At 36.8% G+C, this 25,251-nt stretch overlaps 1 protein-coding gene across 2 annotated transcripts in view; it reads left to right on the top strand.

The window, feature by feature from the left end:
• The first annotated feature begins 6,846 nt into the window (after window positions 1-6,846).
• The window catches only part of LOC108296171 (focadhesin), a 233,412-nt gene continuing 215,007 nt past the window's right edge, over window positions 6,847-25,251 (top strand). The window contains exons 1-2 of one of the 2 annotated variants that reach the window (XM_017518577.2): window positions 6,847-6,973; window positions 19,893-19,994. In XM_017518577.2, the coding sequence (XP_017374066.1) occupies window positions 6,897-6,973; window positions 19,893-19,994 (179 nt within the window). In that variant the 5' untranslated portion in view covers window positions 6,847-6,896. Of the gene's footprint in view, window positions 6,974-9,932; window positions 9,954-19,892; window positions 19,995-25,251 lie in introns of those variants that run through there. The other variant, XM_037734927.1, reaches the window with a different exon arrangement.

The following is a 25,251-nucleotide window of genomic DNA, read 5'->3' as shown; positions in this document are numbered from 1 at the left end:
AATAACATGTTCCAAGTTCCTGTTATGGGAAGGAGGTTGGCTGTTAGGAATGCCTGAAAGAATGCTAAGAGCAAGGGTAGAGTGGTATGAAATGTGGCTGGGAAGGTAGGTGGGGGTCAGACAGTACAGGGCATGATGGACAGTCTGGATGATTTGGGTTTTTATTCTGGATGCAGAGGGAATGTATTGAAGTATTTTTTTTTTTTTTTTTGAGACCGAGCTTCGCTCTTGTTACCCAGGCTGGAGTGCAATGGCGCGATCTCGGCTCACCGCAACCTCCGCCTCCTGGGTTCAGGCAATTCTCCTGCCTCAGCCTCCTTAGTAGCTGGGATTACAGGCACGTGCCACCATGCCCAGCTAATTTTTGTATTTTTAGTAGAGACGGGGTTTCACCATGTTGACCAGGATGGTCTCGATCTCTTGACCTCGTGATCCACCCGTCTCGGCCTCCCAAAGTGCTGGGATTACAGGCTTGAGCCACCGCGCCCGGCCAATATTGAAGTATTTTATCTAGTGGGTGTTAGTGATTCCACAAAAGGCCATTTGGGCTGCAGTATGAAGATTAAAATTGAAAGTATTGGGTTTGGGGTAGGCACCTAGATTGGTTACCCAGAGATTAGGTGGCTGTTGCAGTAGTCAAGTGAGAGGTGATGGTTGCTTGCCCTAGAGATGGGGAAGTAGAAGTATTTGTGAGATATTTAAGGGATGAAGCATTCGCGGTATACTGAATATGTAGATGACAGAGAGGGACATGTCAAAGGTCACTCCTTGATTTCTAGCTTTCTCTACATTTAGATAGGGAATATTAGAAGACTAGGTGCATGGGAGAGAGCATGAGTTCAATTTTGGACGTGTTGAATACGAGGCGCAATTCAGATGCTGAAGTGGAAATGTCTAGTAGGCAGCTGAATATGCCTTTTTTTGTTGATATCCCCTGAACACATTATAGTATGAATAAGTTAGGCATAATATCTAATCAGCTCTTTTTTGCCCTGATTAAAGTCTTTATCTTGATTTGTTAATTGACCCTTCTGAGTACCTGTATACCTCAGACTGATATAGCCTGCTTGTCTAAAGTCTAATTCCAGTTTCTAAAAATGTTCCTCAGAAATCTACCTTTTCAAATTAAATGACATGTTTTGTGTCTGTGCTAAACTGTGACTGAATACAGGTCCTAAGACATAGTGGTTATTTCATTGTTTATTTCAGTTTATTTTTGTACTGTCTATTTAGGTGATCAGGTTTAATTTTTCATTTCTGTTCAGAAAGTCCATTCTTGCTTGGCCAGGCACAGTAATTAGGCCTGTAATACTAACATTTTGAGAGGCCAAGACAGAAGGATTGCTTGAGCCCAGGAATTTGAGACCAACCTAGGCAACACAGTGAGACTCAGTCTTTGCAAAAAAATAAAAAATTAGCCAGTTGTGGTGATGCATGCCTGTCGCTCCAGATACTTGGGAGGCTTAGGTTTGAGCATCACTTGAACCCGAGAGGTCAAGGCTGCAGTGAGCTCTAGTGAGCTATGATTGCACCACTGCGTTCCAGCCTAGGTAACAACAGAGCAAGACCCTGTCTCAAAAAAAGAAAAAAAAGAAAAAAAGGGGGTCTTTCTTACATTTTGAGGTTATATATTTTAACTAATACAAAATAAAAGTGCAAACAGTGGCACTTGTATGTAATGGAAGTAAGTGGTGAAACTACTTTTTGTCATCTTTTTCTTTTCTTAAAATTCACTTTTGTTATTGAGCCCTGGTGAAAAGTAGGAAATGGCAGGACTGGAAAGACTCAGGGCTAATAGGGAGTCTCAGAGGTTCCTCCAAATCTTAGTCTTGGTTTCTGCTAGGATATAGAGAAAGCCAAGGTAATCTGAAGTCAGATCCAGTTATGTGGAATTAGGAACCAGATAACTCCAGTGACATTGGAATCCCATTTCTAGACCTATAAAAAAGCATTTATATGCACATATGCCAAGTGTTTTAGAATTGAATATTCCATTCACATGTCTTTTGTTTTAAAACTCACATTTTTCCACATAATATATGCTGGTCTTTTTTCCATGTCATATGCATAAATCTGTTTGCATCCTTGTTAACAGCTGTATTGAAGAGTAGTCACATTTGAGTCATTTTCCTATTGACAAGTATGTATTTTTTTCTCTTTAAAAGATAACACATACAGTATAATCTTTTCTCTTTTTTTTTGACTTGATCTCACTTTGTCACTCAGGCTGGAGTGCAGTGGCATGATCACAGCTCACTGCAGCCCCATCCTCCTGGGCTCAAGCGATCCTCACACGTCAGTCCCCCAAGTAGCTGGGATTACAGGCTCATGCCACCACACTTGGACAATTTTTGTATTTTTTTGTAGAGAGTGGGTTTTGCCATATTGCCCAGGATGGTCTCAAACTCCTGGGCTCAAGCGATCTGCCTGCCTTGGCCTCCCAAAGTTCAGGGATTACAAGAGTGTCTTCTTTTGAGTATAGGTAAGGGGATCTTTGTAAGATGGGGTCGTAGAAGTAGAATTTATGGGAAAAAGGGCATGTTGATTTTAAATTTTCATAGATACTGTCAGTTTGCTCTGCACAAAGTCTGAACCAACATATCAACATGAAATTGCTTATTTCCCCAACCTACTCATTAACAAGAGTATTATGAATCTTATTATGTGATTTGCGTATCTCTATTCTTGCTCATTTTACTATTTTATGAACTGCTTTACTTTGTTCCTTTTTTTGTTTTGTGGGCATGTATGCTGTAAACATTTTATCTCAGACACTCTTCCCCTGAAAACCTTACCTACTAACTCTGCTGAAACTATCTGGGATTCTAGGTACAGAATTTTCGTTTTGTTATTTACATTTTCTCTCCATAAATTCTTTCAAAACAATTGCTTTAATCTTTATAGCTACACTTGAAAAATGTATGTTCTTCTGATATTCGTGTATACCAGAGTTATTTGTACTTTTTATTTCTTCAATTCTTTCCTTTTTTTTAAATCCCTGAGGTAGTGCAGTTCTGTCATCCAGGTTGCAGTGCAGTGGTGAGATCACAGCTCACTGTAATCTCAAACTCATGGGCCCAAGTGACCCTCCTGCCTCAGCCTCCTGAGGAGCTAGGACTACAGGTGTGTGCCATCATAGTTGGCTTATTTTTTAAGTTGTTTTTTGTAGAAACAGGATCTCTCTGTGTTGCTTGGGCTGTTCTCAAACTACTGACCTCAAGTGTTCCTCTGGCTTCTAGCCTCCAGAGTAGCTGGGATTATAGGCACAAGCCACTGCCCTAGCCTCTTCAGTGTTACTTTTTTTTTTTTTTAAGATAAAAGAAACAGCTTATATGCCAAGTGTTTTAGAATTGAGTATTCCATTCACATGTATTTTGTTTTCACATTCAAGATATAATTCAAGTATTATAAAAACCACTCTTTCAAAGTATATAATTCAGTGTTTTTATTATAGTTACAAGGCTGTGCAATCATGGATTCTGATTTAACTGGAGAACCTCATTAAGAAAATTTTTCAGAGTTTTATGTGTGAAAATATTTCTTTTGTTTTCGTATTTTACGCAGGCTTTTTTGGGGGGAATATATGGATTTACTGAGTGTTACAAGCCTTTCTCTTATAACTCCATATACATTGCTTCATTCAGTTTTGTTATTTGTAGACGAGAATGCTGATTACAGATTAGAAATGATACAAGTCTAGTTGTTTTTATAAGTTCTTAAGTTTTATAAAATTTAAGAGGTCATTGGGTTCTTTTTATCCTTTAAGAAATGTCAGCAATTATTTTATTTCAGAAATCTTGCTTAGTACTTGGAAGCTTTCTCAATTTGAAGACTTAAGTCCAGTGAAATTTTCTTTGACTTTGGGCTATACTGCCCAAAGTAATTTATAGATTCAGTGCTATCTCCATCAAGCTACCATTGATCTTCACAGAACTGGAAAAAAATCACCTTAAACTTCATATGGAACCAAAAAAGAGCCTGCATAGCCAAGACAATCCTAAGCAAAAAGAACAAAGCTGGAAGCCTCACGCTACTTGACTTCCAACTATACTACAAGGCTACAGTAATTAAAACAGCATGGTACTGGTACCAAAACAGAGATAGACCAACAGAACAGAACAGAGGCCTCGGAAGTAACACCATTTCAACTAGTCATTAGCCTCTGAGTGTGGTGTTATGAGGTTACCAGGTGAAGACTGGCCTTTCTTCAGTGGTATATAAATAGCTTAAATCAGACTTGAAAGCTGATTTTCGCTTGCGTGAACATTGAAGGCTAGCAGACAAGAATGTTTCTAAATATGCAGTGACTCTTTTACTAGGACAGATCAAAGTAGACTTCCTTTAATAGACCTTAGTGAGATACTGGATTCTCAGAATGACTCACTCAATAATGATGAGATATGGTATTTCATGGTCTCATGTAACATCTCGGCACAGGCCTGGGTCAGAGCTGCAGGAATGCATCCCTGAGACCTGGTAAGTTAGCTTACAAAATTCACATATTTGGAGGAGTCAGATCCCATGGAACTTCTAAGAAGGCTATGTGAACTCTGCCCTCTGACTGAGGCCAGACATTTATACCTAGGTTTAGGTTCTTGATAAATTGGGGATAGAACATTTATGTTGAGGGATTTCCAGGTCTTGGTAAAGGAAGGGTTGTCAAGAACTGGAGGATATACTAGGAGATACCAGTCCTTATGGTCCAGCATTTTCAGCTACAAAAAGGATCTGATTCTGTAAAAGTAAATGGTGTGAAGAATTGCAAAGGAGTTTATTTTAAAAGTTTTTATGTTGAGATATCTTCTTCCTTAGCTCTGGCATAAGAGGATTCTAGAAATTTAGTGCCAAAGAGAAGTATCTCAAAAGAATGTGAGCATTTCCAAAGGAAGAAAACAAGGCAATATGTCAGTTACCCAGGGAGGTCCTGAAGGGCATGCCATGCAGTCAGACCTTCTTAAGACAATTACACGTCATTCTAGTTGATAAAAAAAATTTCCATTTTAATCTTCATTGAGTCACAGTGGGATTCACTGGCCATTTTGTGGGCCAAAGTACCATAGAGTTGACATAGTACCAATGTGTAGCATGTATGCAGAGTAAATCTTGGTTTGACATCCACTGGAGAACACACACAGGAGAGAGAATATTTATGGAGAAGGCTTCATGAAGTGTTGGGACTTCTGTGTTCACCAGAAGATCCATACAGGAGGGAAACGATACATGTGATATGTCATGAAAGATTCATCCATGTGTTACACTGCATTGTCATAAGAGGATCCACGTGGAAGAGAAAACATACCATTGTAGATGGTGAAAAATGCCTCAATACTCCCCAAAGAATCAATTTAGACACCAAACCATATGAGTGTCCACAGCAGTGCTGTGAAACAGAAATATAACCTTAGCCACAAATGCAAGCCATGTATGTAATGGAGAATTTTCCAGTAACCACATTAAAAAACTAGAAATAAATGATGTTAATTTTAATCATATTTTATGTAACTCAGTATATCAAAATATTTCACATGTAATCAATATAAAAATATACATGGTATTTAATATTCATTTTTTGTGTTCCAAAGTCTTTTAAATCTATCATGTATTTTGTACTTAATAGAACATCTTAATTTGGACTAAGCATATTACTAGTGCTCAGTAGCCATATGTGGCTGTTACGATATTGAACCGTGCAGGTCTACTAAGTGGCCAAACCTTTTGTCAGTTGGAAAACTTTAAATGCCGTTGAAAAATGCACTCAGTAACATCACACATAAATGCTACAAATGATACCTAATTAAGTCCAAGTAGTGTTCTAAACTAAAAATAAAGTTAACATTGATTTTTAATCAACCATGTTCTGGTAGTAAATTACATAATACAAGAACTTAGAGTGCTTAACTTATGGTAATGCTCGATAAATGTTAACAAGCATAATTAAGCAATAATTACTCTTTGGCTGGGCACAGTGGCTCATACCTATAATTCCAGCACTTTGGATGGCCAAGGAAGGCAGATCACATGAAGTCAGGAGTCTGAGACCAGCCTGACCAACATGGTGAAACCCCATCTCTACTAAAAATACAAAATTAGTCAGGCATGGTGGCATATTACTGTAATTCCATCTACTTGGGAGGTTGAGGCAGGAGAATCGCTTGAACCCAGGAGATGGATGTTGCAGTGAGCTGAGATCTTGCCATTGTACTCCAGCCTGGGCAACAGGAGTGAAAATCTGTCTCAAAAAAAAATTACTTTTTAAGTTTAGCAGATAGGGAGTTTTTTAGTTCTAATATTTTATATTTTCCAGGGAGATCTTTATTTAAGAGGTGCAGCCTATTTTTCTTTTTGATGTGTTTATCCTCTTCTTTCTTACAAAAATAAGGGAAAAATTTAAATTGCTATTTCATTTTTATTAGCTCTATTTTAATGGGGTTATTGGCTCTGATTGGTTACTTGGTCCACTTTTTAGAGTGGCTGATCCATTTCATGTATTTGGTTGTTTTTCATGTTCTGCTAATATTTGTAAATGAAAGACTTGGTCATTTGGTGTGGGTAACCATTGTGGTCACTGCTTGAAATTATGTGAGCTAATGTTTGTTTTTTCCCCGATTGATTTTTTTTTTTTTACCCCCAAGAGGGTGTGGGCAGCTGATTGATAAATTGGTGGTTTGATTCTTTGGCTCCATTTCTTCTCCTTTAAATGTGTTGGATGGGTTTTGGCTGTACTGTAGAATGAGTTGTGTGCCTGTGGGTGGCTACTGTTTAATGTGGGTGACAAGTATTAAAACTGTTTTAAAACGATAGGATTAAGCACCTGATTGGAAGATTCACTTTTTATCTATAACATTTAACATGTTATATTTCTTTACAGAAATACACATGGCTTGATAAAAGCCATTATGAAATTACTACAAATGCAAGCTCTTAAGGAAGGACACGGTGGGGAGAATAATATTCAGAATATATATACTATTAGGTAAGACTTTTTTCTGTTTTTTTTTTTTTTTTTTTTTTTTAAACAAAGGTGTGCAGTTGTTAGACCTTTAATTATCTGTAATGTTTGACCTGTTAATTCATTTTTTCCCAGAGTTGGTTCATTTAACTTCAGACTTGTTTCAAAAGGCAAGTGGTGCAAGGCATGGATAGGAAACCTAGTTTGAGGAGCTGAAAAGAATTGGATACATAGGTTTGTCTTTAGATACGTGGCACATTAAGAGGTACGGAATCAATCACCTGAGTTGGCATAATCCAGTAATATTTATGGAGAGCCCTTATGTGAATGGCCGTTTGGCACTATAAATCAGGAGAGTGTAATCGAGTGTATAAGAGCCTTAAGTTCCTCCAAGGGGGTTTGTGAATGGCAGAAACAGAGGAGAGGTGAGCCTGAAGAGCATATTCCTCTCAAGAGAGCTATGATTACCTGAGTCAAGCATAAAATTGTCATGCTGTTTTAGAGCCTTCTTTGCCACATGTTGGTTAGCAATATCATCCAGCCTTAGAGAGGCAACTGATGAGCTGTGTATGAAAGCATAAAAGGGATATGAGAAGCTCAGAGCTCCACTGAGAGGTGTTTTCTGGTTATTTTGTAGGATTAATTTAAAATAGAAGGAGTATGACAAATAAATGTAAGCTTTCTGGGCATGCAGCTAATCTGTGTTTTTATGGTATTAAGCACTGTTCCAGTATACTGTTGGGGCTTAAGTATTTTTTTTACTTCTTTTTGTCCTAATAGCTGATTAGTTTGAATCACAGTACAACAGAATATTTGGTCATTTTAAATGCTCTATGCTGAACTGAATAAGTTGTATCAGTATGGGGGTAGACAGAGAAGGAGAGATAAGAGAACTAAGTGTTAGACAGTGGCTCTAAATTTTATGAAGAAGCTCTAGAGAGGTTATTCTTTTTATTGTACCTAGGGCTTATTGATTCTCAAACTTGTCTTGCATAAGAACCACTGGGGCAGTGTGTTAAAAGTACAGCTTCTCAGTCCCACTTGCCAGTGATTCTTGCTCATTCAGTAGGTTTTGTGTGAGACTCAGGAATTGGCATGTTTATCCAGTTGCTCAGCGATATGGAAATAGGTCATTTGTGGATTGCACATGAGAACTATTGCGTCAGCATCTGAAAGCTTGATGGCACCGTATGTGGGCTTCAAGGCCCCCTTTGAGATAGACTAGAGGGGATCTTGGGTGGCTTAACTATGCCTTCTTTTCTCTGTCTTTTTGGGTGGCAAGAAGTCTGTATTTTCCTAAGTACCAAGGCACCAAGTTTATCTTACTGTGTCAGTCAGGGACAGCAGAGGGGCCAAGAGCAGAACCAAACAGTGACTGTAAAGGAAAAGCAGTCCAAAGAGAGCAAGCCAACTATGGACGCAAGAGAGAAAATGTAAGAGATCAGTGATTTGTTCATTGAAAAAATTCCATGGCTCCAACACATGTTAGTGTTCATCATGGTCAGATGGTGGGTGGGTGGTTGTGAGAGGAGGAGGGGAGGAGAACTCTGAACATCCTTTTAGAAACTGACACTCGTTTGCTGTGCATAATATTTGGAACATGGCCCAGACTTCTGCATTTTTAACACGGGATTTGAATGGAGGTGGTTTACTGACCAGGCTTTGAGAAACACTGGATTAGAAACATGTGTAGCTAATATAGCTCATATTGCTTAACTGCTTTCTAAGCAGTCTTTTCTTTAGCTTTGTGGCTTAAACAAGATTAGGTGAAGATATTTATATAGGGCTGCAATCCTCAGTACCTTTGTGGGGGATGGGGGTAACTGGAAGCATAGTACGGTACAATTGGCTGCTGTGCCTAGCTGAAGAGCATATGCCAAGTGTAATACTCTAGGCCCATGAGTCTCAACTCTGGGTGCATGTTAGAGCCCTCTTAGGAAGTTTAAAATGTGTAGATGCTTGGGCTTTAACCAGAAAGACTGAAGGGTTGGCCTTAGGTGTTGGTAATTTCTTAAAAGCTTCCCATGTGATTTCCAGTGTGCAGGTTAGGGTGGAGAACTGCTGGCCAATTGTTGCCATGAGGCAGTGGGACTTCGTTGTTGCCATACATTCAGATCTTTCAATATAAATAAAGTTTTATGTGAAATCTCCTGACTAAATGCTGACAACAAATTCAAATTTTTAAAAATGTAGGGTAGGTAGAGAAAACATATCTGCTCACAAGTTGCAATCTGTGGACAAGTTTGTGACCTCTGATGCAAGTACTATTTTCAAGAATTTCGGAAGCCCCTTTCTAGTTATACTAAAACTTTTTTTACACCACTATGAAGTAGCCTTTAGTTGAGACTTTTTTTTCTCCCTCTTTTATTTGGTCTGAATTTTTGTTTAGCTAGGACCCCCCTTTTCTGTTACAGATTTTAGTAACACTGCAACCTCTGTCTCCCAGGCTCAAGCTGTCCTCCCACCTCAGCCCCCTGAGTAGCTGGGACTACAGATGTGATACCACGCCCTGCTATTTTTTCTAATTTTTTGTAGAGACAGGATTTTGCTATGTTGTCCAGGCTGTTCTCGAACTCCTGAGCTCAAGCCATCCACCTGCCTTGGCCTCCCAAAGTGCTGGGATTACAGGTTTGAGTCGTGGCACTGGGCCTATGTAAACATTTTCTAATATTGATCATGCAGGAAGTGGGGCAGAGAATCAATATTTGGCTGGTAGTTTGGTTGTAGGGAAGAATAACTAAATTTTCATGAGTTGTAAATTATTAGAGGCTCATTTTCTTATTTGCTTTGTAGTATGCCATTTATTCCCCTGAAATTTTATCATGTGCTTTTGCTTTTAATTTTTTCTCTGCATATTCATATTATGGCAGTCTTTTAAAGATCTCTCTTCCCTCAGCTAAAGTGAGGAAATAGCTGTGAATTCATGAGCAGAAACTGCTTATTCCAGAATTTGTGTATTTTTCTGATGTGCCAGACAGTGGCTGACATGCACAAATATCAAATGGTAAGAACCTTATTTGTGGGAAGGTTTGGTCTGATAAACATCAAACTGTACTTTCTGAAGTAAGGGAATATTAAATGTTTGTGGCAGATGGTGTGCTCTGAAGTGGGCAATTAGGACAACAGTAATGGATGATTGTACTCTGAGTAGATTAAAGTTATGTGCTGTGTGTTTGTGTTTGTTCATATATTTTTATAGTAGTATGTAGTTTATTTGCGGGAGAGTTAAGTTTAAGGACTTAAAGATGTGTATCCTAAAGGCTGAGACATTTTCTAATTGATATTGATTTTTTTCCTTATCACTGAGGGCAAAACATTCATCCCTTAGGGCCATCAAATACAGAAAAACAAGAGCAAGTCCAAGATAAATACTGATTTAAGTGCACAAAGACTAGTTTGTGATTGTAGATATCAAAATGTAGTCCCATTTTAAATTTCAATAGCTAGCTTTTTAAGCATTGTTTTTGCAGTTTCTCCTATTGAATGTTTTGAAGGAGGACATGGAGTCAGCTACATGAAGAGTGCAGGAAGAGTGTTTCGGATGTAGGAGAAGCAAGTGCCTAGAAGCTTGGCACATGAGAGGAACTAACAGGAGGCAGAGTGGCTGGAGTTTAGTGCTCTAGGGAGGGTGAGGCAGGGACATTGGCTCAGGAGAGGTAGGCATGGACATAGAATATACAAGGCTGTGGCAAAGACTGGGTTTTACTTAAAAAGCAGTAGGAAGTCATTAAAAATGTTTCTTTTCAACTTACTATCTTGAAATAATCTTAAAGTTTCAGAAAAGTTACAAGAATCGTACCATGTACCATTTACCTAGATTTATCAGTGTTTTTGCTTTTTACATTTGCTTTATCATTATCTCTATATTATTAATAAAAAAATTTGAATGTAGGTTGTGTATATTCAATAGTGTGTTTTCTAAGAACAGGGATTTTCTCTTACATAACCAGAATACAATATAAAATTGAACATTGATACAATACTTTTTTATAATGTACAGTCCATGTTCCAGTTTTGTCCATAGTCTTGATAATGTCCTACCTTTTGCCTTTTTTACTTTTTAATGTGTAGGATCTAATTTAGGATCACATGTGGCCTTTGGTTGCCATACCTTTTTAGCCTTTTAAAATCTGGAATTGTTTCTCATCCTTTTTTTGTATTGCATGGTATTGGCATTTTTGAATCCCATATAAATGATGCTATGTCCTTTTGAAGATAATCACATCTGGAGGTACGGATGTCCATCTTGCCTCTCATTGGGGATTTTAATTTTTGTCACCCAGTAGAGGTTGTATGGTTTCTCTACTGAATAGTTACTATTTTTTTTGAACTAAGAAGCAATCTGTGGGGAATACATTTTGAGACCATGCAAATATTCTGCTACTCATTAAGTTCAGATCCCCCAACCAATTTTTACTTTGATGACTACAAAATGGTGATTTTTTTTCTAACTCCATCATTCACTTTACATTTGTTAGTGGCAAAGGAGATAGCTATATTATTTAGAGGTAGAAATGACTATTAAGCTATCAAGGATATTAAGGAGATAAATCAGATTCTGATTTGAACTTATTTTCTAAGGGAAATCTAAGTTAATTTTTTTTAACATTAGCAGTATACTTTACATGATACATGTGCTTTCTAAAATTGTAAAAATGTTAATTAAAAATAGTATGTGTCTAAGTTTGAAATATTTTAAATGCCTTTTGAGATATAATTTATATACTATAAAATTTACTCTTTAAGTATACAAGTCAGAGATTTTATTATATTCTCAAAGTTTCATCACTAATTCCAGAATATTTGCATAATCTCAGAAAGAAACTCATACCCATTATTAGTGATTCCCCAATACCCTCTATTCCCAGCCCCTGGAAAATACTACTATTTGTGTCTCTGGATTGGCCTTATAAATGGAACAATCCAGTGTGGCTTCTTTCACTTAGCATAATGTTCTCAAGGTTTCATTCATGTTGTAGCATGCATCCGTACTTCATTCGTTTTAATCCATTGCATAGATATAAATTTTTATTGATCCTGGAAATTTTTGATGCTAAGATCATTTGCATTTTTAGTTTTTTTTTTTTTTGCCTTTTATATATATTTTAAAGGTAGACTACTTTTTGTAAGATACTGAAAATGAACTGTAGTCTTTAGTTACTGTTTTTCATTTCTACATACATTTCCTTATTACATTTACTATTTCTTGATGTTGCTCATCCTCTAACTCTTAAGAAAAAAAAAAAAGGACCATCAGCTATTATCATATAGTTTTGTTGTCAGAGTGAGCATTTTGCTTTTGGGGTAGTTGATTATTTCAATACTTGAATATATTATCTGAAGGGATCTCCTGAGGTATAAATGTTTGGTTTTACTTAGCGTAATGTAAGTATGACACCTATACAATCAAGCCAATATGAGGAATTAAAACCAGTGGAATACATTAATACAATAATTAATTAAAACTTACACTCGGGGAGCCACCATTTCTGGACAGAACACATCATATGGAACTTTTTTTTTTGGAAATGGCCTTTATAGTTTTTTCGAAAGCAGAAGTTCTAATGAGACTGAATTGCAGCAATTGCCTTAGCTACTACTTATGTTTAATTTACTGGTATGAACCCTTTTTTGGGAGGGCGGTCAGGACCTTCTTTAAGAATTACATTAAAATTTTGGACTTCCTCCTATTATAGAAAATGCACACATGCATATATACTAAAAATTTACATATAATTTCAGAGGGCTTGTAGAAATTGTTATGGAAAAATCAGAGAAGATGGGAAAGAATGTAGTCAGACCCACTCCTGAAAAAGCCCAGCAGAGTTAAGGATAAAAAGGAAGGCAGGGGCTAGGCTCGGTGGCTCAAGCCTGTAATCCCAGCACTTTGGAAGGCCAAGGAGGGTAAATCACAAGGTCAAGAGATCAAGAATTTCCTGGCCAACATGGTGAAACCCCGTCTCTATTAAAAATACAAAAATTAGCTGGGCGTGGTGATGCACGCCTGTAGTCCTGGCTACTCAGGAGGCTGAGGCAGGAGAATTGCTGGAATCTGGGAGGTGGAGGCTGCAGTAGTCTGAGATCGAGCCACTGCACTCCATTCTGGCAAAACTCCGTCTTCAAAAAAAAAAAAAAAAAAAAAAAAAAGGTAAGCTAGGGCAGTAATTGAGAAAACATAGCCAGCAATACTTTACAAGGGCCGTCTGTCTCTTTGCAGTTTCCATCTTTCTCTAGCTACATGATTTGCTCTTGTTTTCATTTCCTCTTTTCCACTCAGGAAAGTCTTTGTTCACAATTTATGGGTCCAATCATCTGGGGTTTACCCCTAGGATTTATAATCACACGTTTAGAATAATCTGCACACATCACACAGTCTTCCTGTTAGAAGTAGCCACCAGAAAGCACTTTATACGTTCTTCTAATTGTAGATGTTTAATTGAAAGATTGTTATTATAATTTTCTGATAAATGTCTTTAAGGCCACAAAAATATTGTATTTTTTGCCTGTTAGCCTATTTGTTTGTCTCTAGGTGTTTTTTTTTTTTTTTTTTTCAGTAATTGTAGCATACACCTTAATAAAAGAAAGGTAGTGGATCCCTAACCAATTGCCTTGTACTTAAAATAGTTCCAGACTTTTGACATTGACAGGCACCATTTCATTAAAACTCTGGCTCTGTTAAAGGGATTCTGGGAAAGGGTCATTGTGAGGGAATAATCACTGTAATAGGAAGTATATTTTCAAAGAAAGGAATTTTATACTGTCTGTTTTACAGACTCAAAAGATGTTGTCACTCAAAAATGTCAAAATTAAAATTGCTTTGCTCCAAATCTTTTTCTAGGAGCTTATGTGGGAAGGATAAAGATGCATTTGTCTTAAAATTATATTATAGGATATATAGCAATTCACAATTATTGTTTAATTTTTCCTTTTGATTTGTTTCTTTTTTATAGTAGTATTCATGGTGGAATCTTTATAATTTTATATTCTGCATCTTTCAGTTTAAAATCTGCAGATAAAAAAAAATCTCTCTTTAGCTTCTAACCGGCAGTTTCAAATCAAAATTCAGAGCAGGTAGAGAAATGCTTTTAAAATGCATATTTGATGTAGTAAGTGCTATGCTATGCTTCTGAAAGCGCCAGGGTCACAGCTGCATACATGAAAATGCATGGTGACTGCAGGCATTGTTTCCTCACACAGAAAAGACAATCTGTGTCTGTTGCTGAATTTATGATGTAAATAAAATCATAGCTTTCCTATATTCAGAGATGTAGCAAGAAGGTTGAGGTGACTTAAAGGTTACAAATAACTTTTGCTTTTGATTGGCCTACCACAGACTAATTTTTTTTTCCCTCATTTCTATTAGGATTGATATATTTATACATGGAAAGGTGAATCCAGTTACATATTTTATCATTGCCTCTGTGCTAGTCTAGGGGAACTATGCATTTATCATTGACTCCTTCCTAACTCTGTTCTGGTAGGATGCGTGTACTGTACTGCTTTGTGCTGTCGATGATATTAATAAAGAGTGGGGAGCACTGAAGTATTAGGTACCAACTCTGCGTGCTTCCTCTGTGCTGTTTTTGTCTGAAGAATGTTGGCTTTGGGACAGTGTGCTGAGGGACTATGATAAGTTGGCTTCCCACGATCCAGTTTATTCTGTCACTTGCAACATGAATCAACCAGTTTAAGAGTTTAAAAACATGATTTTGGGAAAGTGTGTATGTGATAATTACCTTTAATGTAGATTGGCATTTGGCACTGAAAGGGAAACAAAAAGATTAAGAGGACACATACCCAGCTTTCATACTGCTTATGTTGTAATTTAAGAAACAAACCTGTCCTGATGATCATCATAATATACCCATTTATGTAGTTCTTCTGTTTGCTAGGTATTACATTAAATGCTTTACTTAAAATAGAAATTGAAATATATGCAGATCATGAAATGGCAAAGTGCCAAATAACGTGCAACAAATTGGTTCATCTATTGCAGAAAACAAAAACAAAAACAAAAAAAGCACAAATTAAAGGAGACATTAGAGGCACTAGAGACCAAAGAAGGGTGACCTGCTTGCCTGGTTTGTATTGATCTTTAGGAACACTGTTATTCTCTTTTAAGGAGAAAGCATAATCTATTGGGTATCTCAGGAGTTAGGAAATTCTGATTTAAACATTTCTGTGGACTCTTTCTGGACATAGCACTTTACTTCCTAATGAAATAAAAAAAAATAGGGTGATTTATCTCTTTGAGCTAAAAATAGAAGTCCTCTTTTTTGAGGACTCAGATTTTATTAGACATTGGTCTTAGAGCCATTTAAGCTTGGGTTAGAATTATTAGCAGTAGAGAGCTGCCATCTTTAATACTTTTTGCCTTTGGAGGGTTTGTTTCCATTTCTAGTCCTGAGCAGTACTAAGGTTAGGGTTTTCATGGGTGGCTTGGGTTATACAGTGTTCGCTCTGGAAGGTTTTTAGTGTGATTGCCTTATTTTATAGATGAAGAAACTTTGGCCAAGAGGGGTTAATTATCTTGCTTGAGATCACATGATTTGTTGCAGAGCCAGGACATAAATTTGAAACTTTTGATTCTTTTAAATCAGTTCTTCTCCCCCAAATTTCATCTCTCCCCTCCAATTCTGTTTTATTGTGAGATATGGACATGGCCACATACTAGTAAATGATTCCTATAATGCTGTATAGCCACTGCATATATTAATTATAAATGATGATAACGTGCAATGTTTGTCTTTATTTTTTCAAAACTTGTATAGCTTACTGTCTGCTACTGTTACTTTTATTTACAAGGGATTGGGTTGATTGGTCAGCCCATCTATCATTATGAATAAAATGTTGTTAGGCAGCTTACTATTCATAACTTGAATAGCAGGTTTGGGGATAATTGGAAATTTGAGTCATGACTCAGGTTGTGTTTTGGTGTTCTTTCTACCACATTCTTCCCTTTTGTGGTCAATAATGCTTCCAATTTAAACTTGTTAACTTGACTCATTTAAATTGTGGATCCTTTCATTTACCTTGACCTTTCTCAGTCGGATGTACTTGAAAAAATAGAAAGGCTAACAAGCAGTGGGTGAGAGGAAGAAAGAAAAATCTTGAGTAATCCGTAAATGTAATTATCAACTTTTGAATACAGCAAGAGCGAACTATACTTAGCCTTACGGAATTTTAAATGCTATAATTACAATATTTTAAATAGGAAAATAACTTCATTTTCTGTTATACCCAAATTAGCATGAACATTATTTAATGCCCTTTATGTTTTTCAGAGGAATAATTTTACATTTGTTTTTCATTTTAAGGCTTCTAGTTTCTACTGTGTTGTGTTACTTTTGTGTACTCAGTGTTAATATTTGATAACTGTATTTCCATAAGAAAATCACAACTTTGATCATGGTTGATTAATTGTGTTTGGTTCAGTGTAAGGAAAGGGGAAAGTGAAGCATAGTCTTTTTTTTTTTTTTTTACAATTCGGGACTGGTGCAATGCTTTCTTTGGTGATATGCCTTCCATGGTCCTTGTCATTTACTCAATGCAGTGATTCTTGACCAGGGGCAGTTTTGTTCTCCAGGGGATATTTGACAGTGTCTGGAGACAGTTTTGACCGTCATGACTAGGAGAAATCCTACTTATATCTAGTGAATGGAGGCCATTGTTCATAGACAACCCCCACAATAAAGAATTACATGTCCCAAAATGTCAGTTGTGCTAAAACTCTCATGTATGGGCAGTTGTAAAATGAAATGTATTGAATTAAAAAATACATCCATTCTATTACTTAAGCCTAAGGCTTTATGGATTATTTTATATATGTATTCCATACGTATTTGATGACTCCTAAGGGAGAATTTAGCTCTTTGCTCATTATGATTAAAGTGTTAAAACAAAATTTTGGCAATGATTTGATTATAGGTTAGTATACTCAGTTGAAATAGTATTGTTAATAATCAAATGCTGATCAACAGGAAGAGTCAGTGTTCTCATCTTATACTTTCCTTTTTCCTCGGGCTTTTCAGCTTCTTAGAATCAATATTGTGTATCACTAGCTGCAATACTGCCACTCAGATCTCACATAATCAACTATTTGGTAAACTTGATTATCCAGATGTCTAAATCTGTAATTAATCTTTATGATCTGTATCCTACTATATGCTGCTTTATCTAATTTTCTTTTTATTTAGGTCTGAGATACTAAATAAAATCTGCTGAATCCAATAGCTAGCAAAACAGGCCATTGTGCAACAAAGCTGGGGTGGCTCCATTGTTATGTATAAATGTAAATTATAATAGAATTGTTTACCATATATACGTCATTTCTAATCCCATTTTATACTTTTTTTTTAATTTCTGTTAAACTGATTCAATTTGGAAAAAACTGTGTTTTAAAAAGGAGATAGATGCTTAGCAGTTTTTTGGGAGGGATGTGAAGGATGGAAAGGAGATGGCTTATAGAGGAAGAATATTGAAAAGCACTTCATTGCCTTATGATCACACAAAAACTGGTAACTTACTGAGTTTTCTTCTTAAATATTTATAAATGCCACCATTATCTTGAAGATTAATGGTTGACTATATCTGATACTCTATAGCAATATGGTACTTATCCAAAGAATCCAAAGCTGAAATAGTTTTCTTCGTTTTTATGTGGTGATTTTTTGTTTTTGTTCATTTGTTTGCTTTTAGCAGAGACTGGGTCCTGCTATGTTGCCCAGGCTGGTGTCAAATCCCTGGCCTCCAGCAATTCTTCCACCCTGGCATCCCAAAGTGCTGGGATTACAGGTGTGAATCACTGCTAGTGGCCTGTTTTGTGGTTTTAATTGAACACAATCTGCTAAACTTTCAATCTAAGAATTTTATTTGATGTGACATACCTGAGAAGCTTTTAGGATTTGTAATAATTTTCTTAGTATTTGTGGCAACTAGAGTGGAAGCAAATTCTAGGTAGGTTTAACTGCCAGAGGGTTTGGAATTGGAAAACATGATTTTGATATGATTTCTTAGTTTTGGCATAAAAAGTTGCTTGGAGTGTTCTCTTAGCAGTGGTAGCATTCCTGTAAGTCAGAAATAGCCTGTGCTTTAGCAAGCAGGAGGCTGCCAGCATATGAAGTTAGTACCTGATAGGTTAGGTGAGGTTAAGAAAAAATAAAGAAGTAGCGCTATACCCAGAAACTGTGTGGTAGTGTCAGAGAGGTGTTTAACATGTGTTTCAACGTGATAGATCTACTGTATTCTTCTGTTTTTAAAAGAGAAACCCAGAACATTTTGTACCCCCAACATCCTGCAGTAGTTTTTACTTGTAGCAGTTCTGAATCTTGGCAACATATTAAAATTATCTGTAGAGTTTTAAAAAACTGCTAATGGACAAACTTCATTGCAAGCAAGTTTAAGGTAACAGACCTGGGCATTAGTATTAGGAGCTCTGCAGATAATCTAACTTGCAACCAAGATTAGGAATCACTGCTTTATAGCAGTGCATTAGAATTTCCTGCAGGGCTACGTATTAGATCCGGGTTAGGGCCTGAGAATTTGCATTTCTAACAAGCTCCCTGTTACTCTAACTGGTAAGGCATCACATTTTGAGAATCACCATGAACGCAGTCTTTAAAAAAAAATCATTTGAGTGTAACTGATGGTCTGATTGTTACTCTTTTTTTGAAAAATAATTGCTGGAGATATATAGTTGGGTTAAAATTAAAGAATAGCGTCATGTATGTGATTCCTTTTATGCTAAAAAGATTGATATTTCTGTATTGTTTGCATTTTTTTTTTTTTTACAATGAGCATTTAAATATGTATTTTTTTGAGATAAGAGTTTTGCTCTTGTTGCCCAGGCTGGAGTGCAATGGCACAATCTTGGCTCACTACAACTGCCCCCTTCTGGGTTCAAGTGATTCTTCTTCCTCAGCTTCCTGAGTAACTGGGATTACAAGCATGTGCCACCATGTCTGGATAATTTTGTATTTTTTGTAGAGATGGGGTTTCTCCATGTTAGTCAGGCTGGTCTTGAATTCCTTACCTCAGGTGAGCCGCCCGCCTTGGCCTCCCAAAGTGCTGGGGTTACAGGCATGAGCCTTCGTGCCTGACCTTAAATTTTATTATTTAAATATTTTCTTGGAGGAAAAAGCCACATAATAACTAGGAACTGTATAGTACTTAATAGTTTAAAAAGTTGATCAGTTTGCAATTACTATAGCCTTTTTGAACTATTTAAAATAACTCATGGTTGTGCTTTTTTTTGTGGGGGGTTAATCCCCATTCTTTGAGAATCCTTCAAATTTCAGATTTTGTGTTTTATATAGTCTCTTTAGGTATCTTAATGGAAGTAGCTCAAATAAAAGGATTCATCTGCATTCAACAGAAATTTTATGCATGTTCAGTTTGGTTAGTTGTTAAGATGGATGGAATATTTCCTTTTTCTCTTCATAAGTATGCTGGGAAACACAGAACCATACAATGAGAATAATGGAGTATGTGGAAACAGGGAGAGACAGTGCTTATGGGTTGGGGTAGTGTTGGAGGAAATGGAGCTTTCCAGGCTTGGAAAGAGAGCAGCAGTAGCAGGAGGAGGAGGTGGCCTGTGACCTCTAGGAATTGAAGGATCAAGGGGATGGATATGATAGAGCTACTGGATTCAGGAGGTTGGCCAATGTCACAGAGCTGTTAAATGGCAGAGTCCATTCCCGGATTTGGATCTCTGAGACTCCTGAGTCCATTTTGTTTTTGGCAAAATTGTTAGGTAAGGGCAGGGGGAAATGTCAGTTCTGATGAACCAACTCTGCAACAAATGGAGCAAGTGATCATTTTGTGACAATAATGGATCCTGAAAAAGGTCTCTAGATGGTGTTGGTTTCTTTGCTGCCATATTCAGATATTGAAAATGTGTGGTCCTGAAATGACAGCTTCCCATGTGACTTTCTATGTTTTTCAGAAATCATCCTCAGCCTTTGATCACTGTGCTTGAACACAGACCTGATTGCTGGCCGGTATTTTTACAGCAGCTGACAGCTTTTTTCCAGCAGTGCTCTGAAAGGTAATGCAAAATAAAATAAGAGAGGGAGACAGAATGGTATATGCTAATTTCAGAGCTAGTTTTGTTTTTTTTTTTTTTTAGCTTTTTTGGATTATAATGTTTTCTCTTGAAGAAATGTCCTAGAGCAGGTTATAGTTTTCTGTTTTCTTTTTAAGAGTAAAAGAAAAAATCTGCCAGATTTATTGGTTGTTTAAATATTGAAAAGAGAAAAGCTGGTATTAAAGAGGTGACGCATCAGTAAGCAGTTAGGAAAGTTGGCTAGAAAAATTCAGTAAGCCACACAATACATGTAGGAGGTAGGTTCTTCCCCCTTGAAATTGTCTGATGAGTTAGTCTCTCCATTAGAAACCTACCAATTGGGATAAAATACTACTGCCAAGTGGGATCAAGTAGCCACTATATGTGCAGTTAGCATACTTTCACCAAGGCCTTCTGATGGTCCTCAAAGCTACTCGCCTTTCTTCTATCCTTCCTACCATAGCACTGGTTCAGGGCCTCATAATCTCTTCCTGTGGTTCCTGCCACCTGTTCCTAATTGGTATCTCTGCCTCCAGTCTTGTCCTGCTCAAATCCATTCTCTAATATCCCTTAGAAGGATATATCAAGAGAGCAGATCTTACTAGATCACTCCCGTACTTAAGTCTCTGTGGCTGTGGTTTTCGAAGTGCACTTGCTTTGCATGGGCTAAGCTTGGAGGATGTGCCTACCCTTTCATCTCTTTTCATAGCACTTACTTGCTGATAGCTTATGGAAGCTTTCTGTGGAAAAACAAAAAGGTTTGGTTTCTGAAATAGTTTGAAATTCCCTGGACTGCAGGATAAAATCTAATATGTCATAGTAGCTTAGTATATGATGTAGTTCTAATCTGCCTCACCAGCTTTATCTTTTCTTATCTTCATCCCACAGTTTATGATTTAGCAGTACACTGACTTGCCTTGTGTTCCACACAGGAAGCAGTGCTGTTTCCTTCTCTACATGTTTTTGCTTACTGGTATATACTGTACTCTTGAATCTTACCCCACTCTCTTCCTGATAAATTTCTTTATTTGAAATCTCTGTTTAGGCATTTTTTTGCTCTAGGGCCTTTTCTTACTACAAGCTGTATTAGGAGTCTCTTTTGCATGGTTGCGGAATATCTTGCAGGTGTGATTTCTAACGTCATTATTCTTACAACATTCTCATAATTACTCTCCTCTATTGACTGTGAAACCTTGAGGGCAGGGACTGTGTTTCATTATTCTTTGTATTAATAATGCCTGGCACATTTCTGGGTTCTTTATAAATGTTGGATTTCTTTAAATGAGGGCCCTGAATTAGAAGGGTTCAGGTAGTGGTTTGTAGAGTAGCTTACAATATATAATATCACTACGTACTAAGTACCATCACACAAAGTCATGATAAAGATACCATTATTCTGGGTAATGCCTGAGTTACATTCACCACACCAGATACATTCTTCCTTTTGAAGGTTTTATAGTATCCTATAGATACAGTTTCTTAGAACACTCTTCTAAGTCCATAGCTTCGGTTTCACACAGAATTTCTAGGTAGGATGTACTGCTACTGGAAGTTTTAAAGAGATATAGGAGACTTTGTGTTTTAGTCAGTTTGGGCTGCTGTAACAAAATACCATAGACTGGGTGGCTTATAAATAACAGAAATTTATTTCTCACAGTTTTGGAGGCTGGAAAGTCCAAGATCACAGTATTGGCAGATTTGGAGTCTGGAGAGGGCCTACTTTCTGGTCCTCAGAGGGCCATTTTTCTGTCTATCCTCACGTGGTGGAAGAGGCAAGAGACTTCTCTTAGACCTTATTTATAGGGTCACTAATCTCATTCATGAGGGCTCTATTCTCATAATCTAATAATCTCCCAAAGTTGTCACTTCCTAATATCTTTGGGGTTGAGATTTCAAAATATGAATTTGGGGGGACATAAATATTCAATCCATAGCACCTGGTAATTGGCTGCTAGTGAGAAAAGCTTGTGTAACAGTTGAATGAATAGCTCAAAATGAACATCATCCTGTGCTCCCTCATGTAGGATTGCATTTTCAAAGGCAAGACATTAATATTTAGTAAGACTGTTCAACTCTGTCAGAAACAAAAAATCCAAAGAAATTTATAAACACATTTGTTTAATGAAATTTCTCTCTGTTGCTAAATAAATTGAAATGCTTTATAAAAGATGCTGCTGCTGTGCCACTTTCATTATTGAGCTCATTTATAGGTTAGCTCTTAAGAATGCATTACTTTTCCCGTGCCTTACTTAGTGAATAATAAATGTACTGTTGTCTACTTTTATCTCAAAGGTGTATTATAACTGTGACTTAGAAGTAGTTATTCTAACTTGTCCAGATATCATGAGGAAAAAATAGTATTAATTGACTGGTTTACTTATTGATGATCTTTTAATGACTCATTTATTTTCCTTACATTCTTGGGTGTTAGCATATGCTATCTAGAGCCATCTGAAATTCTAAATTATTTTGTATTTATTTGCAAAGAATAATTTCAGTATCCTCATTTCTACTTTTGCATTATGGGATTATTCCTTGCAGTATGAAATTGATAATTCTGGCTCCAGACTTAGTTTCCTGAGATACAATTTTAGGGCCAGTTAACTCAGTCTGTTGTTTGGAAGGTAATAGAGCTACTCGGGGTACTGAGGCTTGAGAATTACTTGAGCCCAGGAGGCTGAGGTTGCAGTGAGCAGAGATTGTACCACTACAGTTCAACCTGGGTGACAGAGCAAGACCTTGTCTTTAAAAAAAAAAAAAAAAGTAATGGAGAAGGCAGGTTGTTAAGAATATGAGTAGTGATTCACAACTACGGGGAGAAAGCAAAATGTTGTTAGGATAGCTAGCTATTTATGTTCATTTTTAATACTATGTATATGTCCTATAATGACAGTGTATCTTTATGCTAGATTTTTTTGGGGGATATTACAATTATTATTTTTAAGAGATGGGAGTCTGCTAAGTTGCCCAGGCTGGACATGAGCTCCTTGGCTCAAGTGATCCTCCTATCTGAGCCTCATGAGTAGCTGGGACTACAGGCATACACCTCTGCACCCAGTATTTTGTTATTATTTTATAATTATGTTCTGCATTCATTTATTGAAGTCCTGTGATGTTAAGACTTCACTTTAACCTTTCAGGAACCGAGAATTTGAGAATTGTGCAAATTGATAATATCATGGATTTTAGGCCTGGATACTTTAAGATTGTCCAATCTAATTTTTCAGGTGAGAGAACTGAGGAGAGCAACATTAAGCTCATCATCTCATGATGAACTTAATGTAAAGACTTGTGTGTAGGTACATAAACAATTGGTTACATTTTTTAACATTTTAAATCACTTTGGGATTTCAGACTGTCTGTTTTATTTTTAATATTCCTTTTTGCCTAAGCCCCTGGTAATTTCATACTTACTGAAGTGATCATCACATACCACATAGGAAATGCAGAATCTAAAATCAGAACAGATTAAGCAAAGGGGATTTTTAAATAGTATATTGTCCTTAAGGAAGTTCAACATTGTGCTCCTGATGTCAAATCATAATGGCATCTTGGAAATGTATTTCTTTATATGAACCTTACATTTCACCTTCAGCATCTCAAAGTAGAAAAAAACAGATAAGCTGTTCATGGATGCTGTTGACACCTGGGCAGTATATATTCTTTGGGGAATACATTATTAAAGAGAGATGGAAAAGGAAGTTTCTTAAATTTCTTTTCTGGAAACTTTGACTTTGTATTTCACACATACATTATCTGATTCTTTCACCTATCTTTTTTTTTTAGTTTTCTAAAGTAGAAGGTGTGATAAAGATGTGTGTTTCAGTAAGAATTATGAACTCAAAAGTTCTATTGATTTTTATAGATTGTATAAGTATTTGAGCTTATGATAAAAAAATTTCTTCAGATTGTGAGCTCTGTGAGAGCAGGAATTTAATCTATTTTTGTTTCTTGTTTTGTTTCCAGCATGTAGGTGAGTGACTGGTATACTGTAGGTGGGCAATAAGTTTTACCAAGTGAATAAATGAATGAACGAGTAAGATTTAATTGGCTTGGTAACTTTTACATTTTTATTAATGTTAATGGCATTTTGAAATCACGTTGCTATGAAACGTATGGTATTATAAGATTATGTCGTCAAGCATGATTTATTTTTAAAAAGTTCTTTTTTATTTTCTATTTTAGTTTCAGGGGTACGTGTGCAGGTCTGTTTGAAGGGCATATTGTGTAGTGCTGAGGTTTGGTCTTTTATTGATCCTGTCACCCAGTAGTGAACAAAATACATAACAGGAAAATTTTCAGCCATTGTCCCCCTTCCTTCCCACCTTTCTTTGGAGTTCCCCAGTGTTTGTTGTTACGATCTTTATGTCTGTGTGACCCAGGGTTTAGCTCCCACTTAAAAATGTGGACAGTCAAGTATAATTTAAATACCATTTCTTCCATGAAGTAACTGCGCTTTATACCATTCTTCTGGCAGTTTTCACTTTCTCTCTTCTAGTTGAGGACCACAACTGATTGTCTGTTAGACTGTGTGCTTCTTGAGGATAGATAATTCTTGTTTCATCTTTGTATCTTATCTAATCATTCCTTACATATAATAAATGTGAAAAACATTACAAAATAAAACCATGATATTTAATTGCATGCTAATCGTAAAACTACTCTGTAACTTAGTATAACTGAATTAATTAAATGAGCATCTCTTTGAAGGCCTAGTATATACAGTTATTGGTGATAACAGCAGTAAACAGAAATCTATGGCCTTACTTGGTGTATAGTCTGGCAGGGGATATAGATATTATGTAATGATAACAGCCTGTAGTGTCAGCTACTTGGGAGACCGAGGCAAGAGGATTACGTGAGCCCAGGAATTCAAGGCTGCAGTGCACTATTATTGTGCCTGTGAATAGCTGTTGTACTCCAGCTTAGGCAATGCAGCAAGACCCTAGGAGAAATACCTGTTGTACATGACGGGGCAATGGATGCAGCAAACCACCACCATGGCATGTGTGTACCTATGTAACAGACCTTCTCAATCTGCACATGTACCCCAGAACTTAAAGTATAAAAAATAAAAAAAAATAGCTGGGCATGGTGGTGCATGCCTGTAATCCCAGCTACTCAGGAGGCAAGACTGGAGAATCGCTTAAACCCGGGAGGCAGAGGTTGCTGTAAGCTGAGAATACGCCATTGCACTCTCCAGCCTGGGTGACAAGAATGAAACTCCATCTCAAAAAAA

Source organism: Cebus imitator, unplaced genomic scaffold, assembly GCF_001604975.1.
Source record: "Cebus imitator isolate Cc_AM_T3 unplaced genomic scaffold, Cebus_imitator-1.0 Scaffold688, whole genome shotgun sequence".
NCBI lineage: Eukaryota > Metazoa > Chordata > Mammalia > Primates > Cebidae > Cebus > Cebus imitator.
Note: the sequence above shows the minus strand (reverse complement) of the source record. Positions and strands in the feature narration are given on the sequence as shown.